Source organism: Convolutriloba macropyga, unplaced genomic scaffold (genome assembly GCF_964194025.1).
Source record: "Convolutriloba macropyga unplaced genomic scaffold, txConMacr16.3 SCAFFOLD_4508, whole genome shotgun sequence".
NCBI classification, from domain to species: Eukaryota; Metazoa; Xenacoelomorpha; order Acoela; family Convolutidae; genus Convolutriloba; species Convolutriloba macropyga.
Genome location: NW_027449676.1, coordinates 1,267 through 21,246, shown reverse-complemented (window position 1 = coordinate 21,246; position 19,980 = coordinate 1,267). Strand labels below are relative to the sequence as shown.

Here is a 19,980-nt window from a genome sequence, read left to right as displayed (position 1 = left end):
TTGCCATCCGTTGATCCGGGCGTCTCCCCTCGGAGGGGCTCACGCCTCACGTTGCCAGCCTCTTCAAACTTGCACCTATTCCCCTACCGTTACTCAAGGCACTCTGCGCGCTCCATGCAGGGCTGCACCCCAGTAGACATCGCCCAAACAGGGATGGCCCATGCTGCCTCGAAGACTCTGAGCCAACTGAGCGCTGCGACGAAGCCGCAGCGGCCTTGGGTCCCCGGCAAGAAAAACAAGAGCGGAACTGCCGCCCGTGTCCCTCCTGCAGCCGAGTGCCTTCTGGCCGTCCGCCAGGCACAGACCAGTGCAAGGTGTGAAAAAGCCGCTTCCCTCGTAACTTAAATCCTCTCCTCTCTGTTGGCGTCCGACACCTGCCCTGGCGTCCGGTCCGTCTGCCCTGTCTGTCTGTCCCCTCCACCGGACTTGGTCTTTGCCATAGCCATGTCCCAGGTTCTTATTACCCCCAACCATTGGTACCGTACCGCAGGCGTGACTTCGCTGTGTTTGAAGACGTCATGGCGGTGCGCTCATTCGGTGCGGAGGAAGCCATGAAGGACAGCGAGAAGAGGGGCTTTCACATCAGCAGTGCGATGCTGTCTACTAGAAACGTGCAGGCCGAGGAGGAGAGCAACCTGCGCAGTGCTGTCGACCCCCCCAGTCTGCTGCGGCGCCGTAACCACAGACGCAGGGATGGCCGCTGCCCTGCTCAAGCCCCCAAAATGAGCAGGAAGCTGCTGATGTGGATGAGGGAACACCGCACGGGTCCCCATGCATCAGCTTTGTGAGGACCGCTCGGTGAGGAGCTCCCCCTCGTCCAGCTGCAGACCGGCAATTGTCTTGATGCCACGGTTGGCCATTGTGCAATCTGCTGTGGTTCACACCGCCACCTGATCCCCATGCCTCATTTTTTAAGTTTTGTGAATACATATCAGCGGCTGCTGTTCATTTTTGACTTGGTGCACGGCGCGGTGTGTATGTGTGTGTGTGTGTGTGTGTGTGTGTGTGCGTGCGTGTGTGTGTGTGTGTGTGTGTGTGTGTGTGTGTGACCTGCCCCCCTTGGGGATCTGTAGATCAGCAAAGTTTGTTGCGGTGGCACTGGTGTCGCTGTTGATGTCTCCAGTCACTGTTCCTGGCTAGACTGCCATTAAATGGATCAGACAGCCGTGGTTAAACGGAGCCTTGCAGAAGCGCGAGGTCTATGATGTCTCTCCGCCCGTGGCATGTGTGTGACTGTGTGCATGGCATTTAAACCGAGCATGGGAAGGTTACATGAGGGTAGCTGGGCAGCCCAAATTGTACACTACGGTAGGTAATGGCTAGCACTCCACCACTCCCTCCCGGCGGCGGGCCCCTGCTACTGCGGTTCGCATCAGGAGCTTGTAACCCATAAATAAGTTACACGTAGCGTCGTGTACGTAGCGTCGTGTAATACATACCTCATGCAATCGGAAAAAAAAGACCTCACAACAGCTCACAATCAGAAAATTACTATGTCACGCGGTAGTGGGGGGGGGGGGGGGGGGGGGGGGGGTACTCCTTACTCGTTCTCGTAGTAAAACCGAATCTGTAGCTTTCTGTTAAATGTAATCAGTAATACCCACTTTACTTAAAAATATTCGTTTGGTAGGAGTAGATATCAAAAATATGATCAGTAAACACGATTCGTTCCAAGCATACTATGGTACGTTAAACCTGACATCGATTACTGGTTCTGTCAGCAGTCAGACCGCGGACCGCGGTGCGTGGGGGGCCAAGTTCGCCAGGCGGCAGGCACGTACGGTACCTAAGGATACTCCTCGGAGATACCCATCTTTTAATAAGTTTTAACCACAACAGTCAACAAATTGTATGTCTCGGAGATTTAGAAAACCAACTCATAACGAAGAACCCGGCCGGTAACAGGGAACCTCATGGGAAGTAGCAAATATTCTGGAAGATATAAAAAACTCCATAATAATGTATTATGTAGTGTACGTACTATCGAAAGTCCAAACAGCGGAGACGATCATATATTATATAGCTGAACATGAAAGATCAAAATTATTATTAATAACCAATATATATTGTGACTCGGATTTCGGAGTGCAAGCAAAATATTTGATATTTATCCAAAAAAACATCGCAATTAATAGACAGGCTTTTAAAGAATACATTTCGATCCATATAATAATAATAGTCCACACACGTGCGGTCGCCCGTTGCCGGTCGGACTTCTGAGGCTTTACCGTTGATCCACATTAAGTCTTACCAACCTGGTAAATCGTACTTCGTAGGCCTGGGCCACAGTAATTAAATCGCTCAATTTCTGGCGAGCTCAAGCCAGAGATGAGAGACAACTGACAAGGAGTCCGCGACCTTCGCACGCAAGTTCCCGCCCCGGCGCCCCTGGACCCCGGTCCAGAGTACCTGTACTAGGCCGAGATACTGTAGTACAGGTACTCTAGCTAGTAGCATAGCGTTTCTTTTCTGATGATGTTTTAACTGTGTTTTATGCCAGTGGGAGACAATATCTTTAATAGTAGTAAGAGTATCTCTACTCGTTGCGAGCTCGCCACAACGCGGTCACGCATGTTGCGCAATTCGGAAGGCTTTAACCTTCTTACATCGTTGTCCTTGGCAAAGTAACCAACAAAATCCCGAGGTGGAGGAATCACTGAAGGCAATAGTCGGATTTCTGTCCCGCACATCAGAGACCACTGTGAGCTTCGCACTCGAAAGAAGTCCTCTGTTGTAGTCGTTGCGCTGCAGCCAACTCTGGGTTACAGACAGGAACAGTTAGACTGAACCTCGTTGATGCACACAATGATCCGGGAGCGCGCTTCAATCGGGCTCATTCTCATACTTCTCGCCGCATGGACGCAGACCAATGCCGAAGCCAGCGTTCTTCCGACCACTGGAGAGCAGGAGGTTCGCGCTCCGCTGCCACAGGCAGGTGGAACGACCGCCGACCAAACCATTGGCCAACGTTCTCTCACGAAGGAAATGTGGAAAAGCAGAGGATGGGTCGATTTGTCCTCTCTTATTGTCGAGCGTCAGAATGACCTAAATCCGTATGCGGCGAGCGTGGCACTCACACTGTTGAAGAGTGGAGGGGTAAATTGGCACGAGAGCGAAGTAGCCAAGCAGGCTCTGACTGTCTTGGCCAAGCGCGCTGTGACCTGGTCGGAGGAATTCTCCGTCGATGGCTTCCCGTCGATGGTTCTCAACTTCGCAGAACTTCGATTCTCGTATCCCGCTCTGTACGAGACGCTAGCCCTACATATCCTGAATCATTCAAAGGAATACGCCAGCGGGTCCATCGCCGCTGCTGCCCGGGCATTCGCGACTATGGGCGTTTCGGCAAGGCCGGCGTTCAAAATTCTTGCAAGGAGAGGAAGCGAGTTGACTTCATGGAGCATCGATCACATTGTTGATACCGTCTGGTCATACGCTGTGGCCAATGACAAGCCCGTGAACTTGTTCCAGAACCTGGCAGTCAGGGCCATGCCAATGGTGTCTGAGCTATCTGAAAACCAGGTGGAGGCCTTGACCTGGGCGTATGGGAGTCTCCACATCAAGCAGCCGGAGCTGTTCCAGGCCATTGCAGGAGAGGTTTCGACATTTTCGGAGCTGTACTCGCCTTCCGAGCTGTCAGTCATTGCGTGGGCCTTCGGTAAGCTCAGGCTACCAGCCCCAGAGCTCTACCACGGCATTGCCACTCATGTCCGCAGTCGGGCCAAGGAGTACTCCGCGGAGCAGATCTACAAGGTCTCGTGGAGCGCAGCCCGGACTAAGTTTCGATCTCCTGGGCTGATGTTCGATATTTCTCGGGAGGTGAGCGAGCGCATAAGCGAGTTTAGCCCTGCACAACTGGCAGACATCGCTTGGTCGTTCTCGGAGCTTAACATCGAGGACAAAGAGCTGTTTCAGGAAATTGCGGCCAGGGTGGCAAAAGACCACGCTTCTTACACACCAGAGAACCTAGCCAAGATCACACTGGCCTTTGGAAAGATGAAGTTCTGGTCACACGATCTATTCAAGGCAGTGTATGCTGAGCTGGTAGAGAAGAAGAAGGAGTTCTCGGCGGATCATCTAGAGTCTGTCTCGTTCTACTGCAAGAGCGCTGGTGTTCAGGATCTTGTTCGGAGCATCTAGAGAGAAAGCACGCAGATATGGACACCATACCATGCAGCGGTCTTGCAGGGATGGGGGGGGGGGGATTTTCATTCTTTGGCGGGAACGGAGACGTATTAGGATGAGACATTCTGCACCGGAGCTGCATTGGACAGGCGAAGCAGAATAATCGTCATGAACAGCCCACAGCTCAAATATACTCTTACAATTCTTTATTGTATTACGTTTTAGTTCTTGATTGGAGGTCGCCGTCGCGGACGAAATAAAATGTACATCCTTTAATGGTGTGGCCAGTTTGGCCCCTGCAGCAATCTTTGTAAGTGAAATGTCAAATGTCCAGTTATACAAAGAGCTGCCAACTTTCAACTGCACTCGAGTCTAATAAGAGGTGCTAGCTAACTATGTCAGATCACAGCAGCAGGTCCTCAGCCATGCCGCCATGTTATCTTGATTATTGGTCCTCAACTGAGGTAGTAGTTCTTGAACTGGTTAGGGGATGTCCATAATCCAAACTGCAGTTGATGAAGCTGGCTAATGATCAAGCTACAGCTGCTTCGCAGCTAGTGCCCGAAACCGTTTCATTTTCTTGTGCATCCCGTAGCTACACGGCGGGCGGCAAGATTCTCTGGGGATTCACAGAGTGCAGTCAAGTGGCGGCATGTCCCGAATGGTTGAAGTGCAACCTGCAGCCCATGACGTAACCAATCTTTCACAGAAATCCCACTGTCACCAGCACATCATGTCGTGGAGTACAGCTATGTATATATATGGCTGTATCATTTGTCTTTGGCTTACTGGCCAGCGTGTTTGGAAACCATACATGTAAATTTCATCGATCGATGTCAAACCTTAGCAACTAGTTAGCTATACATAGATTAGCTGCAGTGGTTAACAACCGAGCATGGCTGGCCGCTGGGGTTCGAGCTGATCGCCTAAAGCGTACGTCTTGATGTACCCTAGCGATACCTGATGTAACGTACACAGGGTAGCTGCTGTACGGTGTACGTACTCGCGAAGCTACTCGAATTCAGGCCGTCGGTACGTAGAGTATCTCCTACTCGTACTCTACGAGACCTACCTACCTAGAGTATCTCCTACCTACGAGACCTACGAGACCTACCTGGCTAGAGTGTGGCCGGCCTGATCGTGCACATGTGGGCGGATCGAAGCCCTGGCACACCCAGACGTACGATATAGTCACCGTACGGTTCAGCGCGCGTATATAGCGCGTATGGATCCTTATATGTACGTAGACGTTACGTTAGCACCACCTACACACAGGAAGCTAGACGGGTAAATGGTAATATTACAATTGAGGACTACGCCGTAGTTTTCGGCTGTATAGCTAACTACCATTAGGTGGCCGGCCGGCCCGGCCGGAACTTTCGCTACCTCTAGAGTAGGCCTAATGTTGCAATAGCAGGAACCGGTACTCGTAGGTAGGGTAGGCTACCCTACCTTCAAGTACCTTGGTAACTACCACAGTAGCAGGTACCTAGGTAACTACCATTGCTAGCATTGCTGGATCGTACAGCTACCTAGTACTAGTACAAGTACGAGTATGCAGATGTGGCTACTGTCTCTGTAGGTAGTACTAGTACTAGGGATACTATATACCTATCCTTATACAGAGCGCGACTTTCACGTGTGCATGCCGCATGGCCCTTTTTTTTCACCCCCGGGAGAAGGTGGGTCGAAAAACCCCTGCATGGCCCATACATATGTGCAGAAATGGACACTCCGCGTCAGATGTCTCCGGCCGGAACGTTGAACAATCGGGGAAGAAAGGCCGGCACGTTGAACAATCACCACAGCAAAGACCACATCGAGTCGCCTATCTCAGCCTCAGCGGGTCCGCTCTCGGAACCATTCCGAAGAGTGAATCGCTGTTCCTTGGCTGGAATCGTAGGCACCAGGTCGATCTGGAGTGCGGAAAGGTGTGTCGCCACAGTCCCGAATCTGCGCTAGCGCCCTGGACTCAAGAGGTCCTCGCAGCAAATCGCCGGAAGGACCTGACCGTTAACAGGTAGGTAAGGCACCCATGGCAGACCCAGGCGGGATGGCCCGTGGGTTTGGCTGACCGCCACGCCCCCTATCGGCAGGCCCTGTCCCTAATCTCGGGAGCGCGGCCAATCCCGCGTGCCGATACTAATCGTACCTCGAGATTTGCTCGATCCGATTGAATTCTGCCAGGCTGCTTACAACGTCCAAAAGCACTCTAGGTCGGTTGGATGGTATGGTGAAATTGTGAAACCCTCGGGGCGCCGTTCTGTCTGTCCCTCCCCTGCAAGGCCTCGCGGGCAGCCTGTCGGCACTTAAAGGCGTAGATACAGATTTCCATCGGCTTGCATCTCTCATCGCTCTCATTGCTTTGCATGTCCGATCCCGGCACAGCTATGACGCCCCGGAAAGCTTACGGTTTTGAGATTTTGCTTTGCTCGGTCAGTCTTGTGCTTGTATCACACCCACCCAAGGGCCGATGCCAAACTATATGATCAGCCCAAGCGATCGTCCCTGACTGTTGTCACTCCACGTGGTGTTTCCTCTTCTGCCAGACGCAGGACCAGTCGTCCCACAACTCGAACAGGCTCTGATCCTCCAGGCCAAATGGACACCAGCCGCAGCGGCATGCTGCAAAGGCCTATCACTTCGCAATGCATGTTCAATGTCTTAGTTGTCGTGGGGATGGTGGGCATATGGCTGCATCTCAAAGGCAGTCCAAGTGTTCCTACCAGTGCAGATGCCACCTACTCTGCAGGATCTGCCACTCCGGTTTCTGAGGAGGGTTCTCTGCAGATTGCCTTGCCAAAAACCCCGGGCCACAGAGTGACGATCACATATGAAAGTGGCACTGGCAAAACCACCCAGACAGTGGCATACAGTGCCTCCACGAATAGGGCCGCAGCAGCCACAGTCACGGAATCTACTGCACCACAGATCCCCCCGTTGCTGCAGCGCCAGACCCCGGTTACCAGCAGGAGAGGAATAATGATCTGGGCGCCGGGGCGTTGCGGCACCACCACCTTTGCCACCTCTATGGAGCACTGGATCAATGCCAGCGTCGGAATTACCCCTCTCTGCGATCCAAGTCTCCGCATGACAGTGGCCCCGAAAGAGCCGTTCCTTCAGACTCCTCCAACACGGCAGAACTGGATGAGGTATGGAAGATGCGTGAACGTGCACTCCTTTTGTCTGACCCACCACCGCTCGCACTGCCCCCTGTCAAGCTTGCCCTGCTGGGTCAAGTCTGAATCGTCTGGGTGTTTTTCGCTCCGGCAGGTGTCTGACTACTGGCACAAAGACTGCACTTCCGTACTATCTCCACCTGAAGCCAATGCATCTTTGGAGCGCACCTGATGGACTCCATGCACCTGAGGGTATCATGCAGTTCGCTCAAAAGATGGGTGTAAAGGTACTGTCACAAACCTTCCCCTTTTTCCTGGCTCTAATCGCACATCCCATTCTGCAAAGATTGCTGAGTGCCAACATGCATCATGGAATCATACAGTCCTGGCCGGCTGTTGCCATTGCAGAGTGTGACGAGTATGCGCTGACCATTCAGGTGGTGGTCACGATTGAGCGGATGAATTGGCTGGCCAGAGAAGTCAGTGCCGCAGAGTTAAACCTGGCAAACAAGCTGGCTCAGCTGAACCTGCCACCCATGAAGCAAGCTGCATTCCGGAAGTCTTTCATGGCTGATTTTTTCAAGTTCACCAACGCCTCTGAAACCAACGAAATGTGGGTACAGCGAACAAAATACCGCGAATTCAGCGGCGCTGACGACCTTAGGAAAGGTATGGCAGACACCCTGAGCCCAATGCATGACTCCTTGGCAGCCATCGTGTCACGGTCCCACACGCATCATCATGTTGCATATTCCAGCCGAACTCAAGAGCCACGGTGCTACGGTGCTGCCTGACAGGGGAGCTGGCAGCACGCAATCTCGGCATGAAGGTGCTGAAGTTCGCGTACACTCGCGACAACTGGCCCTGCAATCAAGTGAAGGAGGCCGTTGCCGCTGCTGTGGAGGAGGGGGTGCTTCCACGGGTGCCTGATGGCCACTGCGTCATGCGTCAGAAAATCTCTGATCATGCTAGCCGCAGGTCAGAGGGATTGGACGAGCGCGTGGGCTCGCGGGCAGCAGGCATGATCCGCTCGGCCTTGGTGGGCCATGCAGACGCCTGGATGTTGGAACTGGGCCGCGAAGTACCCCCCGGCTCGTCGCCCGGCTATGACTCATTGTAGCCATAGCTGGTGCTGTACCACTGCATAGAGCAATGCAGGCACACCAGATCCGGTTTGTGTGAATGGGCTCAGGTTCAGTGGGAGCTATGGTATCGTATCCGCCAAGCCGAGATTGTGATTGTAGACTACATTTATTTATATCCCTTAAAAAATTGCCTGCACTGACGTGGGTGGCAAATCTCTCAGGCCTTTTGGCACAGCTTTCCATGGGTATCCCCGACGCTGCATGTGACGGCACCCACATGTAGAATATATGAGCGGAGTTCTGGGCAGTTGGTGTATTGGTGGCCCTCTTCTCTCCTGCTCCACAGATTGTGAGGGAGCGGCACGGGACGCCTGCTGCAAGCAATGAGTTTGAAGTCGTCATCATCATTACACCATGGTTTCTACTCCATCTGGAGGCCGAGACAGAGCAGAGGGCGGCAAGCTCCAGGTACCGGTCAGAGGGGCAGCTGCATGGGTGAAAGTGAGGGAGTGCTGGTGCCTGAATGCTGTGCTCTCCCAGCTCATCAGGCTGCTTTCTGTCGCTGCCTCGTTAGGATGCTGGTGCTACCCGGCGCTTTGATCTGCCTCCCGGACTGCCGTGCTGCTTTCATTGCTACTCGTACCACTCCCAGGCGATGCTGCCCCATCAGGCCTGCTGCTGCGGCCCGTCATGTTGCCCTCCCCCCCACCATGTTTTGCCTGCCGGACTGCCGCAGCGCAACTCTTTCTGCCTGCCATAGGGCTGTTGTTCTTCTGCCGCGCTGCCCTTCCCGGTGCTGTGGCTGCCCCATACTGGAAAGCATAACAGTCAACTAGCGGTGGGAAAAACCTGACATTGTTCAACACTGTATGGAGAGCAGGGTGACAGTACATTGCGAATGAATAGAACCATGTTTTGGATTGTAGACCATCCAGCTTTGTCTTCATACGAGAGGTAGGTACGAATGGCAGGCCTGAAGCAGAGGGAGAGCGACGTGGACAATGTTGAACTGATAGATGATGGTACATAGGCACACAGAGAGACAGAGACGGTAAGAGAGAGGGAGGGAATGAGAGCTTGACAAGGGAAGCCATGAAGAGAGTGTGAGAGAGCTGCACAGCCAGCCAGCTAGACAGACAGACAGACAAACAGACAGCCAAGGGGACGACGGGAAGGAAAATGGGTCACTTTGAGTTGTCCACCAAGCGCGTCAAGTATGGGGGAAACGGAGCTAATTTTGGGCTCTCCGCTTCACAGGGCATGAGTGGGATGAAAAGGGGAGGGCAAGGTGCTGTGGTTTTGGTTCTCTGCGCTGCGCGGGGCCAAGGGAGCAGAAGGCATGCAGATGGAATTTTGCTGAGCTCCAGCCGCCATATGGCAATTTGACAGGACGGCAGATGGTGTGCTTCTGCGCTTTGAAGCCGCTGAGCGCGGCACGACAACAGGACAGCCAGTAGTCTAATAGTGGGGACTTGAGAATGCTGGGCACTTGAGCAGAACTGTCTAGATTACCAAGTTGGTAGGGAGATACATCTAAGAATAGAGATAATCCCCCAATCCGCCCCCCCCCCCCCCCCCCCGAGGGGGGCCACCGTTGCTTCACCTCCCCGCCAGGTCCCACGGAGGGTTTTAGTCATTTTTGGTACGTTGAGGAAAGCAACAGAGTACGTGTGCGCGTAGAAAGAACGGTGACGAAAGGTACATTAGAGCGTCTAGAGAGGCATGCAACAGGCAGCCCTCAGTAGTCAGTAGGTACCTAGCACAACGTAGGGTACCCACCCTACGGACGAAGCGATCGATATATCCTGAGGAGTGAAATGCCGGCCGCTTTGCAGTACTCGTAGGGGCTAGGGCAGGTATATATAGGCCGTGGTATAGGTACCCTATGCGGAGAACCTATAGTAGTAACGATGCATATAATACGTGGCCTAATAAGGCCAAAGAGTACACTAGTCACCGATTAGTTGTCGGCGACTGACCTGGACTGGTCACGGACATTCATCAATTGAACTGTGTAACGGTCAGGTATCTCGCGGGTGTAACGGTGTAACGGTGTCAGTTGGGGACACGTACGTCGGGCAACCTGATCGCGGAAAAACCGCGGCGAGCCGCGCATGTGCCGCGCAGCTCTCGACGTTAGCTCGCCAACTTCAAGCTGTGGTCGCAACCTATGTAGCTGGCTGACTTGCTTGTATTCTTGACATTCACGGCACCCTAACTACATGCTGTATCAGCCATCAGGCAGTGTTGCGATTTGTTTACGAGCTCGGCTGGTCCATTTTGCGCACCGCTCGTCGGTTTCCCGGGCTATTTAGCAGTCGGGTTGTGATCCAGGTAACCGGGAGGGAAAAATACGACCCGAGGGAACAGCAAGACAATGACTGTGAATGCAGTGAAGGGGGGCAGTTCAGCCGACATGGGAGAGAGCCTGCAGTACAAAGTGACTCGTGATGATGACAGGATGCAGCTCATTGTGGGGCCATTGCCGCAAGGAACTACAAGCGATCAGGTAACAAGCCTCCGGCAGATGGCATATCTTGATCTCTCATGCGGGATGGCGCTGGGAGATCCCTTGTGGTGAACTATGGAGAATCAGCCGTTCCTAATCCGTGCGTTGCAACTGTTGTGTCCAGGTGATCGTGGAGGTATCCGCAACAGCGGTTCTTGAGATATCTCTTGCAGGGACAACAGCAAAGAGCATTACGCATCAGCTGCCTGAAGGTCTCGGCGATGATGAGCTACTGGTGAAGTTCAGTAGGAAGAGGTCGACTTTAACTGTCTCCTGGGCGGAGCTGAGATACGTGACAGGCGAGCACAGCGGCGATGACGAAGGTTCCCAGCATCCGCTATCAATCCCTCCAGGAGCAGGTGGGCAAGTCACAGCCAGCGCTTCCTGCAATGGCAGTGCATCTTCAGCACCTGCATCCTCGCAGAACAGCAACATGTCATGCAACATCCCTAACCCCGTCTCGGCAGAAGAGGTCTCGTCCCCGGCACCTGGCACTCACAGGAGCAGAGATGCTCAGCCCTCAGGGCAAGAGACGTCATGTCCACCAGACTCCACGTTGCCAGAGGGTCAACATGCAACAGCCGCCTCCTTCCTGCAGGTACAGCATGGTCGCCCACGCATAGTGCCTTGTGCCGCTTCAGTATGAGTAGCGTAGCTCAGTGACATAAGAGTAGCTATCACGGTGATCAGCACTGACCGTTAATAGCGTCTGACGTCATGGGATGTTTGCACTGCCTCCATTTTAGTCTCTTCCGGCACGCGGCACCTTTGGCACGGACTTGAAAGGGGGGAGGCCAGTAGACAGTGGTGTCTCAACAGGCGACATAGTCAGCCGCAGCCCGCTGCCTGAGGATCAGATCAAATGTGCATCTGCAGCCAAATCTCAAAAATCAGCGAAAGGAAAAAAGAAAAAGGGGAAGAACAAAGCCAAGCAAGCAGCGCCAAGCCATCAGCTGCAGCCGGATTTGAATGAACAAATTCATGGTCTGGAAGATCTCGAGGCCACTGCTGACTCCCTTGCAGAGCAGCTGCTATCAAGGTATAGGCCTCCTGCGTGATCCTTGTGCTGCGTCACAGGTGTGATATGGCCACCAATGGCAGCTGTTGCGCTTCCTCATTGCGCTACACTGCGATGATTGCGCTGGCCAGAGTGTGTTTCAAGAGTGTATCACTCATCGGAGCAAGTGTTGCTGGAACGATGAAAGCGCCTGTGATGTGTAGGGGTTTTGGCTATGTCGACGATTTCCTCTCTCCAGAAGTGGTAAAGCGCATCCTTGCCGAAACTGGCCCACTGCATGACTTCTTCGAGCCAGGAGAGATCTGGGTTGGCAAGGAGGCACAGGCAGGCGCTCAGGTATGTGCTCGTATGTATACGCAAGGTGCAGCCCGTACTTTGCTGCGACCATGGGCTCTGCCCTGTTCTTTCTGAGACACGTCTGATGCGCTTCAGGTCGCCAGAGACGACGTCCGTGGTGACAGTATCTTGTGGATGAACTTTGCCACGATGATATCTAACAGTTGCCACACACTTCACCGTGCAATGCGGCGGGTATGTCGCTGCAGCTGACATGAAAATGTCTGCAATCTATGCAAGCCTAGCCATGCATGGACAATGATATGGCCGAATCTCAACCGATCGTTAAAAACCGTTGCTCCCTGATTGCAGATGGATACTCTCGTCATGAATTTGTTGCCACGGCGCGTGCCACGGCTTGCACATGTCAGCGAGCATAGTGATGCGATGCTGTCAATATATCCTCCACCGTCAGGAAGGTTCCAGAAGCATATCGACAACACTGCGCGGGACGGGCGTTGCCTCACTGTGCTTCTCTACCTCAACACTGGCTGGACGCCAGAGATGGGTGGTGCCCTGAAGCTCTGGCCTCTGAAGACCGGCCAGGTGGAGGGGTCCTTGATCACCACTGCAGCGCAAACACTAAGCCGGGGTGGAGGTGTGGAGCCAGTGGAACTGCCACCCATAGCTGGACGGCTTGCAATGTTTTACTCAGATCGAGTCTTGCATGAGGTGAGTCGCTACATTGTAGCTTTCTCTCCCACCTACGGCCACCATACACAATACCGAGAGAATGGGGCACTAATTTGTTGGCAGAAGTGGTATGAAGGAGTCCAGTAGCAGAGACAACGAACAGGCAGTTTCAGACTTGACTCTGTTGCCCGCTAATGCAGTCTCTGGAAATGGCCAGTGACCTTTACTGCCCCCCCCCCCCCCCCCCCCGGCCCCCCCCCCCCAAAAAATCCCTCTTGACTCGCGGTTGTCAGTTGTGGGCTCAGGGCTTAACTTACCTTGCACGATTTGATGCTCGAGCAGGTCCTTCCGACTCGCCGCCTGAGATATGCGGTCACTCAGTGGTACTACGATCGCAACGAGCGTGCCGAGGCCCTGGCAGTAGCAGAGGCAGCTGCAAGCGCCACTCCAGCCCGCTCAGGCCGTGCGGTAAAGGCCCGCAGCGGCGCCGCGGGAGGGATGGATTCCCAGGCAGAGGCACACAGCTTTATCAGAGCACTTATGGTGGACACCTCCGACCCTACGCCTGAGCTCATCAAAACTCTCATATGCCAGGTAGGCAGGGAAGCAACGGTGTAGATCTTGCCAGTCGTCAGCCACAATATCTTTCTGTGATTCAACATCTCGAAGCAGTACCCATGCATGACACACTGATCGCCTGCAGTCTATGTAGTCTTGGTGCTGCCGAGTCCTGAATGTGACGCTGACGTCACCTGCGGCCTAATTTGCCCGGAGCTGGTCAGCGGCGATTCTTCAGGACCTCACCAACCGTTTGTTGCTAACAGGTAGAGGCATTGAGCTCGGATGCTCTGCGAATGGCGTCCCAAATCATGGGGGCTTCAACGCCAGAGGACCTGGTGAAGGCCGTTCGAGGCTTCACCCCACAGGTTCGTGATACCCGCCTAGGCCACCTCCCCCCTGCATGATATGTGCTACACCCCTGCCACCTTCTGCCAGTCTCGAGCAGTGCTCTGTCTCTAACACACAGGCGACAATTTGCAGAGTCCTCGCCGAACTTCGCGACGAGCTGTCCCGCATGGGACAGTGAGAGGAGTCCGGACGTCCCTTCTCACTCTGAAGGGCGAAAAGTGGGCTTCTCGAGCATCCGTCCCAGACTGCACTGTGCCCTCCATAATCTGCTTGCTGCTGGCGCAGTCCCATGGCGCACGTTCCATGCACACCAGTGGAGGCTACAGGCCCGGCCGATGTAACTGAATAACGAAATTCCCTCTGTCATTACAGCCTAGAACGGCCAATGTGTGGTCCCACAAAGGCGCTATGGCTCTGCGTGGGGAAGCCAGAGGTGAACGTATTTATCAACCGCCCTTTGCAGCAATATATTTCTTTCCTGATGCCTGAGTGCAGCAGCACGCAGCCAGTTCTGTCAGATGCTGGGGGAGTCCTGGACGGGAACCTCATAAGGATCACCACGTCCATAAGTTCATGGGATAAGCTTAGCATTCTCAGCTGAACTGTAGGTATGACAGCGAACTCTGAACTCCGAAATACCTCGTTGGTTGCTATCCCTCCTGCAGGCTGCTCCAGCTGCATTGAAACCAATCACAGATCGGGGAGGCAGGGAGCTCCACAGCACAAGTATGCATCTGTTCAGTTCTTTTTCTTCCGGGTTTTCCTTATCTCCACCTCAGCATCATCATTGAAGGCGTGGACGATGAACGAAGCCACAACACATCCCACCGAAATTATAGCAGCAACGAAGCTTGTGAGGCCCCTCCCTTCCCAGGGTTCAGGTATCGTGTAGAACAGGCCTATGAGAGGGTCCAGGTATCCAGTCGCTGTGGCGAAGAAACCAACAAATGGCGCGATAACCATCATCACGGAGTAGAACGTCAGGGCGGAGAAGGGGTCTTTCAAGATGCCCCACTTGGCGAGCATGAAAGCGCCCATTTTCCCTTCCTGTATGAGCTTGCAACGGGCAACAGCTGGTGCGAAACGTACTTGTCCCACTTGAGCAGAACTGCGCGATGCCGCTAGGGGAAATGTAACTCGCTAGCAGCCAGCGGTGCCTTGCAAGGATGGTCTCACGCAGTCACGTGAATTCTCGTCACTGTCGCACTGGGACACGTTGTCGTGCGGGAGCTAATTGCAGGAGGAGAACCGTACTGGCTATGCTTTTTAAAACATGCCTGAAGTGACTCACTGCGCTGGCTGCAAACCCTGGATCTGTTCCGAGACACGCCGCGGACGACCGTGTCGGTGAATTCGGACCCGCGCGACAGCCGGACCGCATCATCGAGATGCAGACTGGATGTCGATCGAGAGCGCGGTAGGGTATAGCGCTAGGTACCGGTCACCGGATGATTATAAGGGCCTGAATTTGGGTTCCGGATCTACTAGGTCTAGAGGGTTGTTTTTTCGATCCCACGCGCGCGTACGTCTTGCAAACTTCGTACTCGTGCTCGTAGTTCATAGTAGGGATAATAGTAGTACCTGGTAGTACGTGTACTAGTACTCTATGATCTAATCATGATCGAAAATTTCGATAGATTGGAATTCGGAGCCCGGAGGGGACCTACCCTACCTAATAAGGTACCTACCTACGCCGGTTGAACGTGCCCGGGTGGATACGTCATACGTAGGCCGGCAGGTGATACATGATAGCATTAGAGGCACCGGGGACGGGTACAGTAACCTACCCTACGTCCTACCTACATCCTGGCTGGTATCGCTACGAGTATCTCCTACTACGAGTAGCTAGACATGCATGCCCAATTTGTGGGGATTCGTACTACGTACTCTCTAGTGCCTTGGCAGAATTCGGGTACATGTACCACTGGGGTGGTACGTGCACCACAAAAGCACTGGACCTGAACCTGTCCAACACAGGTATAGTACCCGACCAACCGACCTAGTGACCCTTTAGAGGCCCTCCCTAGGTCCCCTCTAGGGTGTCCTCAGTTTGACTATGGAGGGGTGGGTTCGCCCGTTCACAAAAGATCACCGGTAACGACAATTGCAGCGAGCATGGCCGTGCAGATGGCACTGCCCGCCACTGTATCGGCTTCTAGAGCCCTATTCGATCGAAAATAGGCTGCATATCGGTACCGATGCATGCAATAGACACGTAGGGAGGTGCAGAAAGTGTGCAGGTCGGTGCCATCGCTTGCACCTGGTGTTAGGAACTGGGGGCATGGCAGGCCCCCCAGTTCGGAACACGAGGTGCACTCGATGGCGGCACCTAATCGCTATCGGAAAGCCCTTCCCTGCACCACCCCACCCCTGAACCTGCTGAGGATTTATCTATGGGTGTATATTGATCCATTCGACTCGCGGGGTGGCCTACGACGGCTGCCGATACTGCCGCAGCGAGAGCCGATGCTCCCCTCCCTCCCGTCGGGCACGAAGGTCCCCTGTACTTTATCTCGCGTACGTTGCCCCGGCAAGCATCCCGTAAACACTGCCGGTTCGCGGACCCCATGGGCCTGCGGAGCAAAACTAGCCGCCCTCTAGGCCCCCAACCACAGCCTCCCCCGTTCCGCAGCGAACCCTCTCTATCAAACGAACTATTTCACGGCGGGGGGGCTGGCGATCCGCTGTATGATCGGCAACTCGACCCACTCAGTCGCGAGCATCGCAGATGATCGCGCGGCGTTCTATTTTAGTTTACACTTTTCTATTCAAACATTGGCCCGGTCCCCCTGATCTAGTTCCGTTCCATGCAAAATACAAGCACTGACTCAACTGACTAGTACCTTTCGCGGTACCACAAAAACGTGTGGTACGTGTACTGGTACACACATTCCGCCAAGGCACTAGAGAGTGGGTAGGTAGGTACCTACCTAGGCCGGGCGGGTCGAGCATAATAATTAAAACATGGGTTGGGGAAAAAACTGCCCGCCCGATTAATGCTACGAGTACTCGTACTTCGTAGTAGTGCGACCCCTGCAGACTTAGACTTCCCACTTTCTAATAGATGGGCCTATCATCCAGTTATTTATACCTTGATACCGTATACCTTGGGTGTAAAAACTGGATCACTGAACTGGACTCGCGTGTCAGTACTACTCTTAACTCTTAGTACTAGCTAGTCCTATCCCTAGCTAGCTGGGCTTCCTCCTGGTAATATTGGTACAGTACGAGTACGAGTATAGTAGTCTTATAATAGAGCAATGGATCTCCCGGGGGTGGAAAAAGAAAAGAGCAATGGATCGACGATCAGGTGTTGCACATGGTACATTCTGACGTGGATAGCAGGTATGTACCATTGTGGACGTGGCAGCATGGTTTTTGTGGAGCGATATCCAAACATCCAAACCCTTGTCTCAATACAATACTCGCGTATACGGTATCGGGTATATGTGTCATTACTGTCACGTGCGGCGGTGCCGGGGGCCGAAACTTCATATGAATAGGGCGAGGATCATGAACGCCGCCGGCCATTCATTGTCGCCATCAATGCAAGGCGTAGTTGCGGCAAACTCGGCTCTCTCAAAGTATATCCACCGACCGTCCACGGCACACGCATCATTTCCCGGGGTTTCTGATCCAAACTATTCACCGTCCCTCCATTTTCGTGCCCTCCTTGAGCTCCGAGCTGAAAAGCGGAACGGCACTCCTCTTTCAGCGCACAAGTCGGTTCCGAAGTCAGTACCCACAACTCTTTCCGCTTCTCTCAATTGCCGACACCATGGTTTGGGGGCGCCGCCAGAACCAGGACGAACCGACTATCCAGAAACCTCTTGTCTCTGCGAGGTTCGCCTCAACATCGTTATCGACAAAAGATAAGAAAGGGTTAGGGTCGACGGGTCCAGCGGAAACAGTCCCTGCATCCACGCTGCTTGTAAACAGACCAGTTGCTCTCCTGCACTTGGTGCCTCGCCCTGCTGTTTTGTTCACAGCTGGGGCCATGGCTGGGGCCATCGGCAAGACGCTCACCGCCCCACTGGACCGAGTCAAGCTTCTTCTCCAGGTTCAGGGTGGCTACTCCGGAGCACAGGTCACTGCCGCATCCAAGTCAGGCAACCTGTTCAAGGCACTGGTAGCCATTGGACGAGAGGAAGGGTTCCTCGCCTATTGGAAGGGAAATATTCCACAGGTGTGCAATTTCGCCATCTGTCTGACCACACATCACATGCATACCGTCTAGCTCATTCCATGTCAGCCTTGCTCATTCACAGTCACTGAGATTTCAACACTGATTGCAGGTGGCAAGAGTCATCCCTTATGCGGCTGCTCAGCTTTACTCATATGAGTTCTTCAAGGGAGCTTTCCACACCGACAAGGACCAGCCATTGTCTGTGCCACGGCGCCTGGCAGCGGGGGCCTGTGCGGGCATGTTCTCGACTCTTATGACGTATCCGTTGGACTCTATCCGTCTTCGTCTTGCCGTGGATTCCCAACGTGAATGGCATGGGAGCTGCTGTGAGGGTCCTGGTCAAAGAAGGAGGGGTGGCTGCCCTTTACCGAGGCGTCGGCACATCCATGATAGGTGACCAGCATGACTTTATCCCTGACCCAAGCAATGCATTTCTTGTTCAGGATTGGTGATAAGCTCTCTGTTTCTGCCTTTGTCGGGTGAGATACTAAACGTTCCATGGCTGACCAGGCATTGCCCCCTACTTGGCGCTGGAGCTCGCGGCCTTCGACAGCATTCCAAGCGACAAGGTGTGTTGTCTACTACGTTAACAACTCTAGGAAGTAGCGGCTCCCTCCATTCCAGTTGCCCACATTGAGACAGCACCTTCTGCTCTCAACTGTTGCGGGTCCCTGCCTTCTTCCGCGGCTTCTGTGCCGCACTGTTGGCAACAAGCGTATGCTATCCCCTGGACACCGTTCGTCGGCAGATACAAATGCAAACAAAGGCTAATGCTGTGCCCCTTATGACCCACTTGAAGACCCAAATCTCGACCCATGGCGTTCAGGTACAGTATATAACGACCGGCGCCTTGCCAGTTAGTACATCTCGGATGTGCTGTGCCTGTTTGCAGGTGTGCAGGTCGGACGTTTGTGACCGTCACTCTCACTGATTGTCCGCATTGGGTTGCCGCAGAGTCTGTATCGTGGATTTCTGCCGAACGCCCTGAAGAATTTGCCGAACAAGGGGATCCGGTTGTCAGTGTTTGACGCAGCAAAGGGAGTCCTAGCTACCAGCCAGACGGCGTATCAGGTATGCCTGTTGGAAGAATCGAAATTGCCGTCATTTCCTCACAGCATCGTTGTGAACCATGTCATCAAATATAGAAGTTTTTAACCATTTACTCTACCCCACAGGAAGAGCTGGAGGCATACCAGCAGTCGGCAGGATCGCAGCGGATGGCCTGCATCACCTCTCCCCTTGGAAAGATCACAAGCCACCCGACAAAGTAGTGTTGCCTTTAACATAGCTAGTAGAAGATTAGCTCGTGCTAATTTATTTAGGCAGGCCACTGCTGGACTTAATCTGTCGCAGTGTCCAAGCCACAGAGTTGGTGAGTGGATCATTTCCGCGCTTTACACAGCTTCCCATCACTTTCCCTCGCAATTCAGCCCTTCGCATACCTATGGCTTGCATCAGTGTTGCTGCAGCCTTGCAGAATGTCTTTGCACCTCCCATTCACTGCGCCGACTTTGAAAAGTCGAATGCCTATCCCCCCCCCCCCCCCCCCCACACACACACACACACCACCGTCTCCCAAGCCTCCGAGCTGGCAAATATGAGCTGATTGAAAGAGTCATCAGCCATCCGCATGTACAAGCCTGGAGCATGGGTGCCACACTGGAAGCTATGTTTGGTGGTGGTGGTGGGTGTGGTAGGGTGGGGGTTGGGGGGGGGGGGGGGGGGGGGGCTGGGCTACGCTGGGCTCAGTGGCTGCCTTATTATGGGGCATATCATCCCCAGTGCGTACCAGCTGCCCGTTATTGCAGTTGTGGCGTCAATCTTGCATGCAACTGCAGCAAATGGAAGCACCAACTTGTTCATATACAGCCCAAGCAGGAACTCTCATCAGGTCCGAATGATTCCTGCCCCACTCGTTGCCAGTCATGGTCTGCAGGAGTGTGCGCGTCATGCTCTATACATGAAGTCACTTGCTCCGCAATCCAACCTGTACAGTTGGTCTTGCAGTCCTCTGCAGATCACGCAGGTCACACACTCACATGAATATTCTGCTGGCGCTTCTA

The 19,980-nt window shown here is 53.7% G+C and overlaps 4 protein-coding genes across 4 annotated transcripts; all 4 read left to right on the top strand.

The window, feature by feature from the left end:
- Positions 1-153: 153 nt before the first annotated feature.
- LOC142355233 (uncharacterized) lies at positions 154-844 on the top strand. Its single transcript, XM_075407460.1, has 2 exons — positions 154-314; positions 491-844. The coding sequence occupies exons 1-2, from the start codon at positions 154-156 to the stop codon at positions 786-788; spliced, it is 459 nt and encodes a 152-aa protein (XP_075263575.1). The 3' UTR covers positions 789-844.
- A 9,859-nt stretch (positions 845-10,703) lies between these two features.
- On the top strand, positions 10,704-14,332 carry LOC142355235 (uncharacterized). Its single transcript, XM_075407462.1, has 9 exons — positions 10,704-10,835; positions 10,960-11,433; positions 11,582-11,874; positions 12,057-12,189; positions 12,286-12,384; positions 12,502-12,861; positions 13,165-13,416; positions 13,647-13,748; positions 14,195-14,332. Exons 1-9 carry the CDS (start codon positions 10,704-10,706, stop codon positions 14,330-14,332), a joined length of 1,983 nt encoding a protein of 660 aa, XP_075263577.1.
- Positions 14,333-17,509: 3,177 nt separating this feature from the next.
- Positions 17,510-18,314, top strand: LOC142355234 (uncharacterized). The gene is made up of 2 exons (XM_075407461.1): positions 17,510-17,917; positions 18,027-18,314. Exons 1-2 carry the CDS (start codon positions 17,510-17,512, stop codon positions 18,312-18,314), a joined length of 696 nt encoding a protein of 231 aa, XP_075263576.1.
- A 280-nt stretch (positions 18,315-18,594) lies between these two features.
- On the top strand, positions 18,595-19,210 carry LOC142355232 (uncharacterized). Its single transcript, XM_075407459.1, has 3 exons — positions 18,595-18,743; positions 18,872-18,988; positions 19,093-19,210. Exons 1-3 carry the CDS (start codon positions 18,672-18,674, stop codon positions 19,186-19,188), a joined length of 285 nt encoding a protein of 94 aa, XP_075263574.1. The 5' UTR covers positions 18,595-18,671; the 3' UTR covers positions 19,189-19,210.
- The last annotated feature ends 770 nt before the right edge of the window (positions 19,211-19,980 follow it).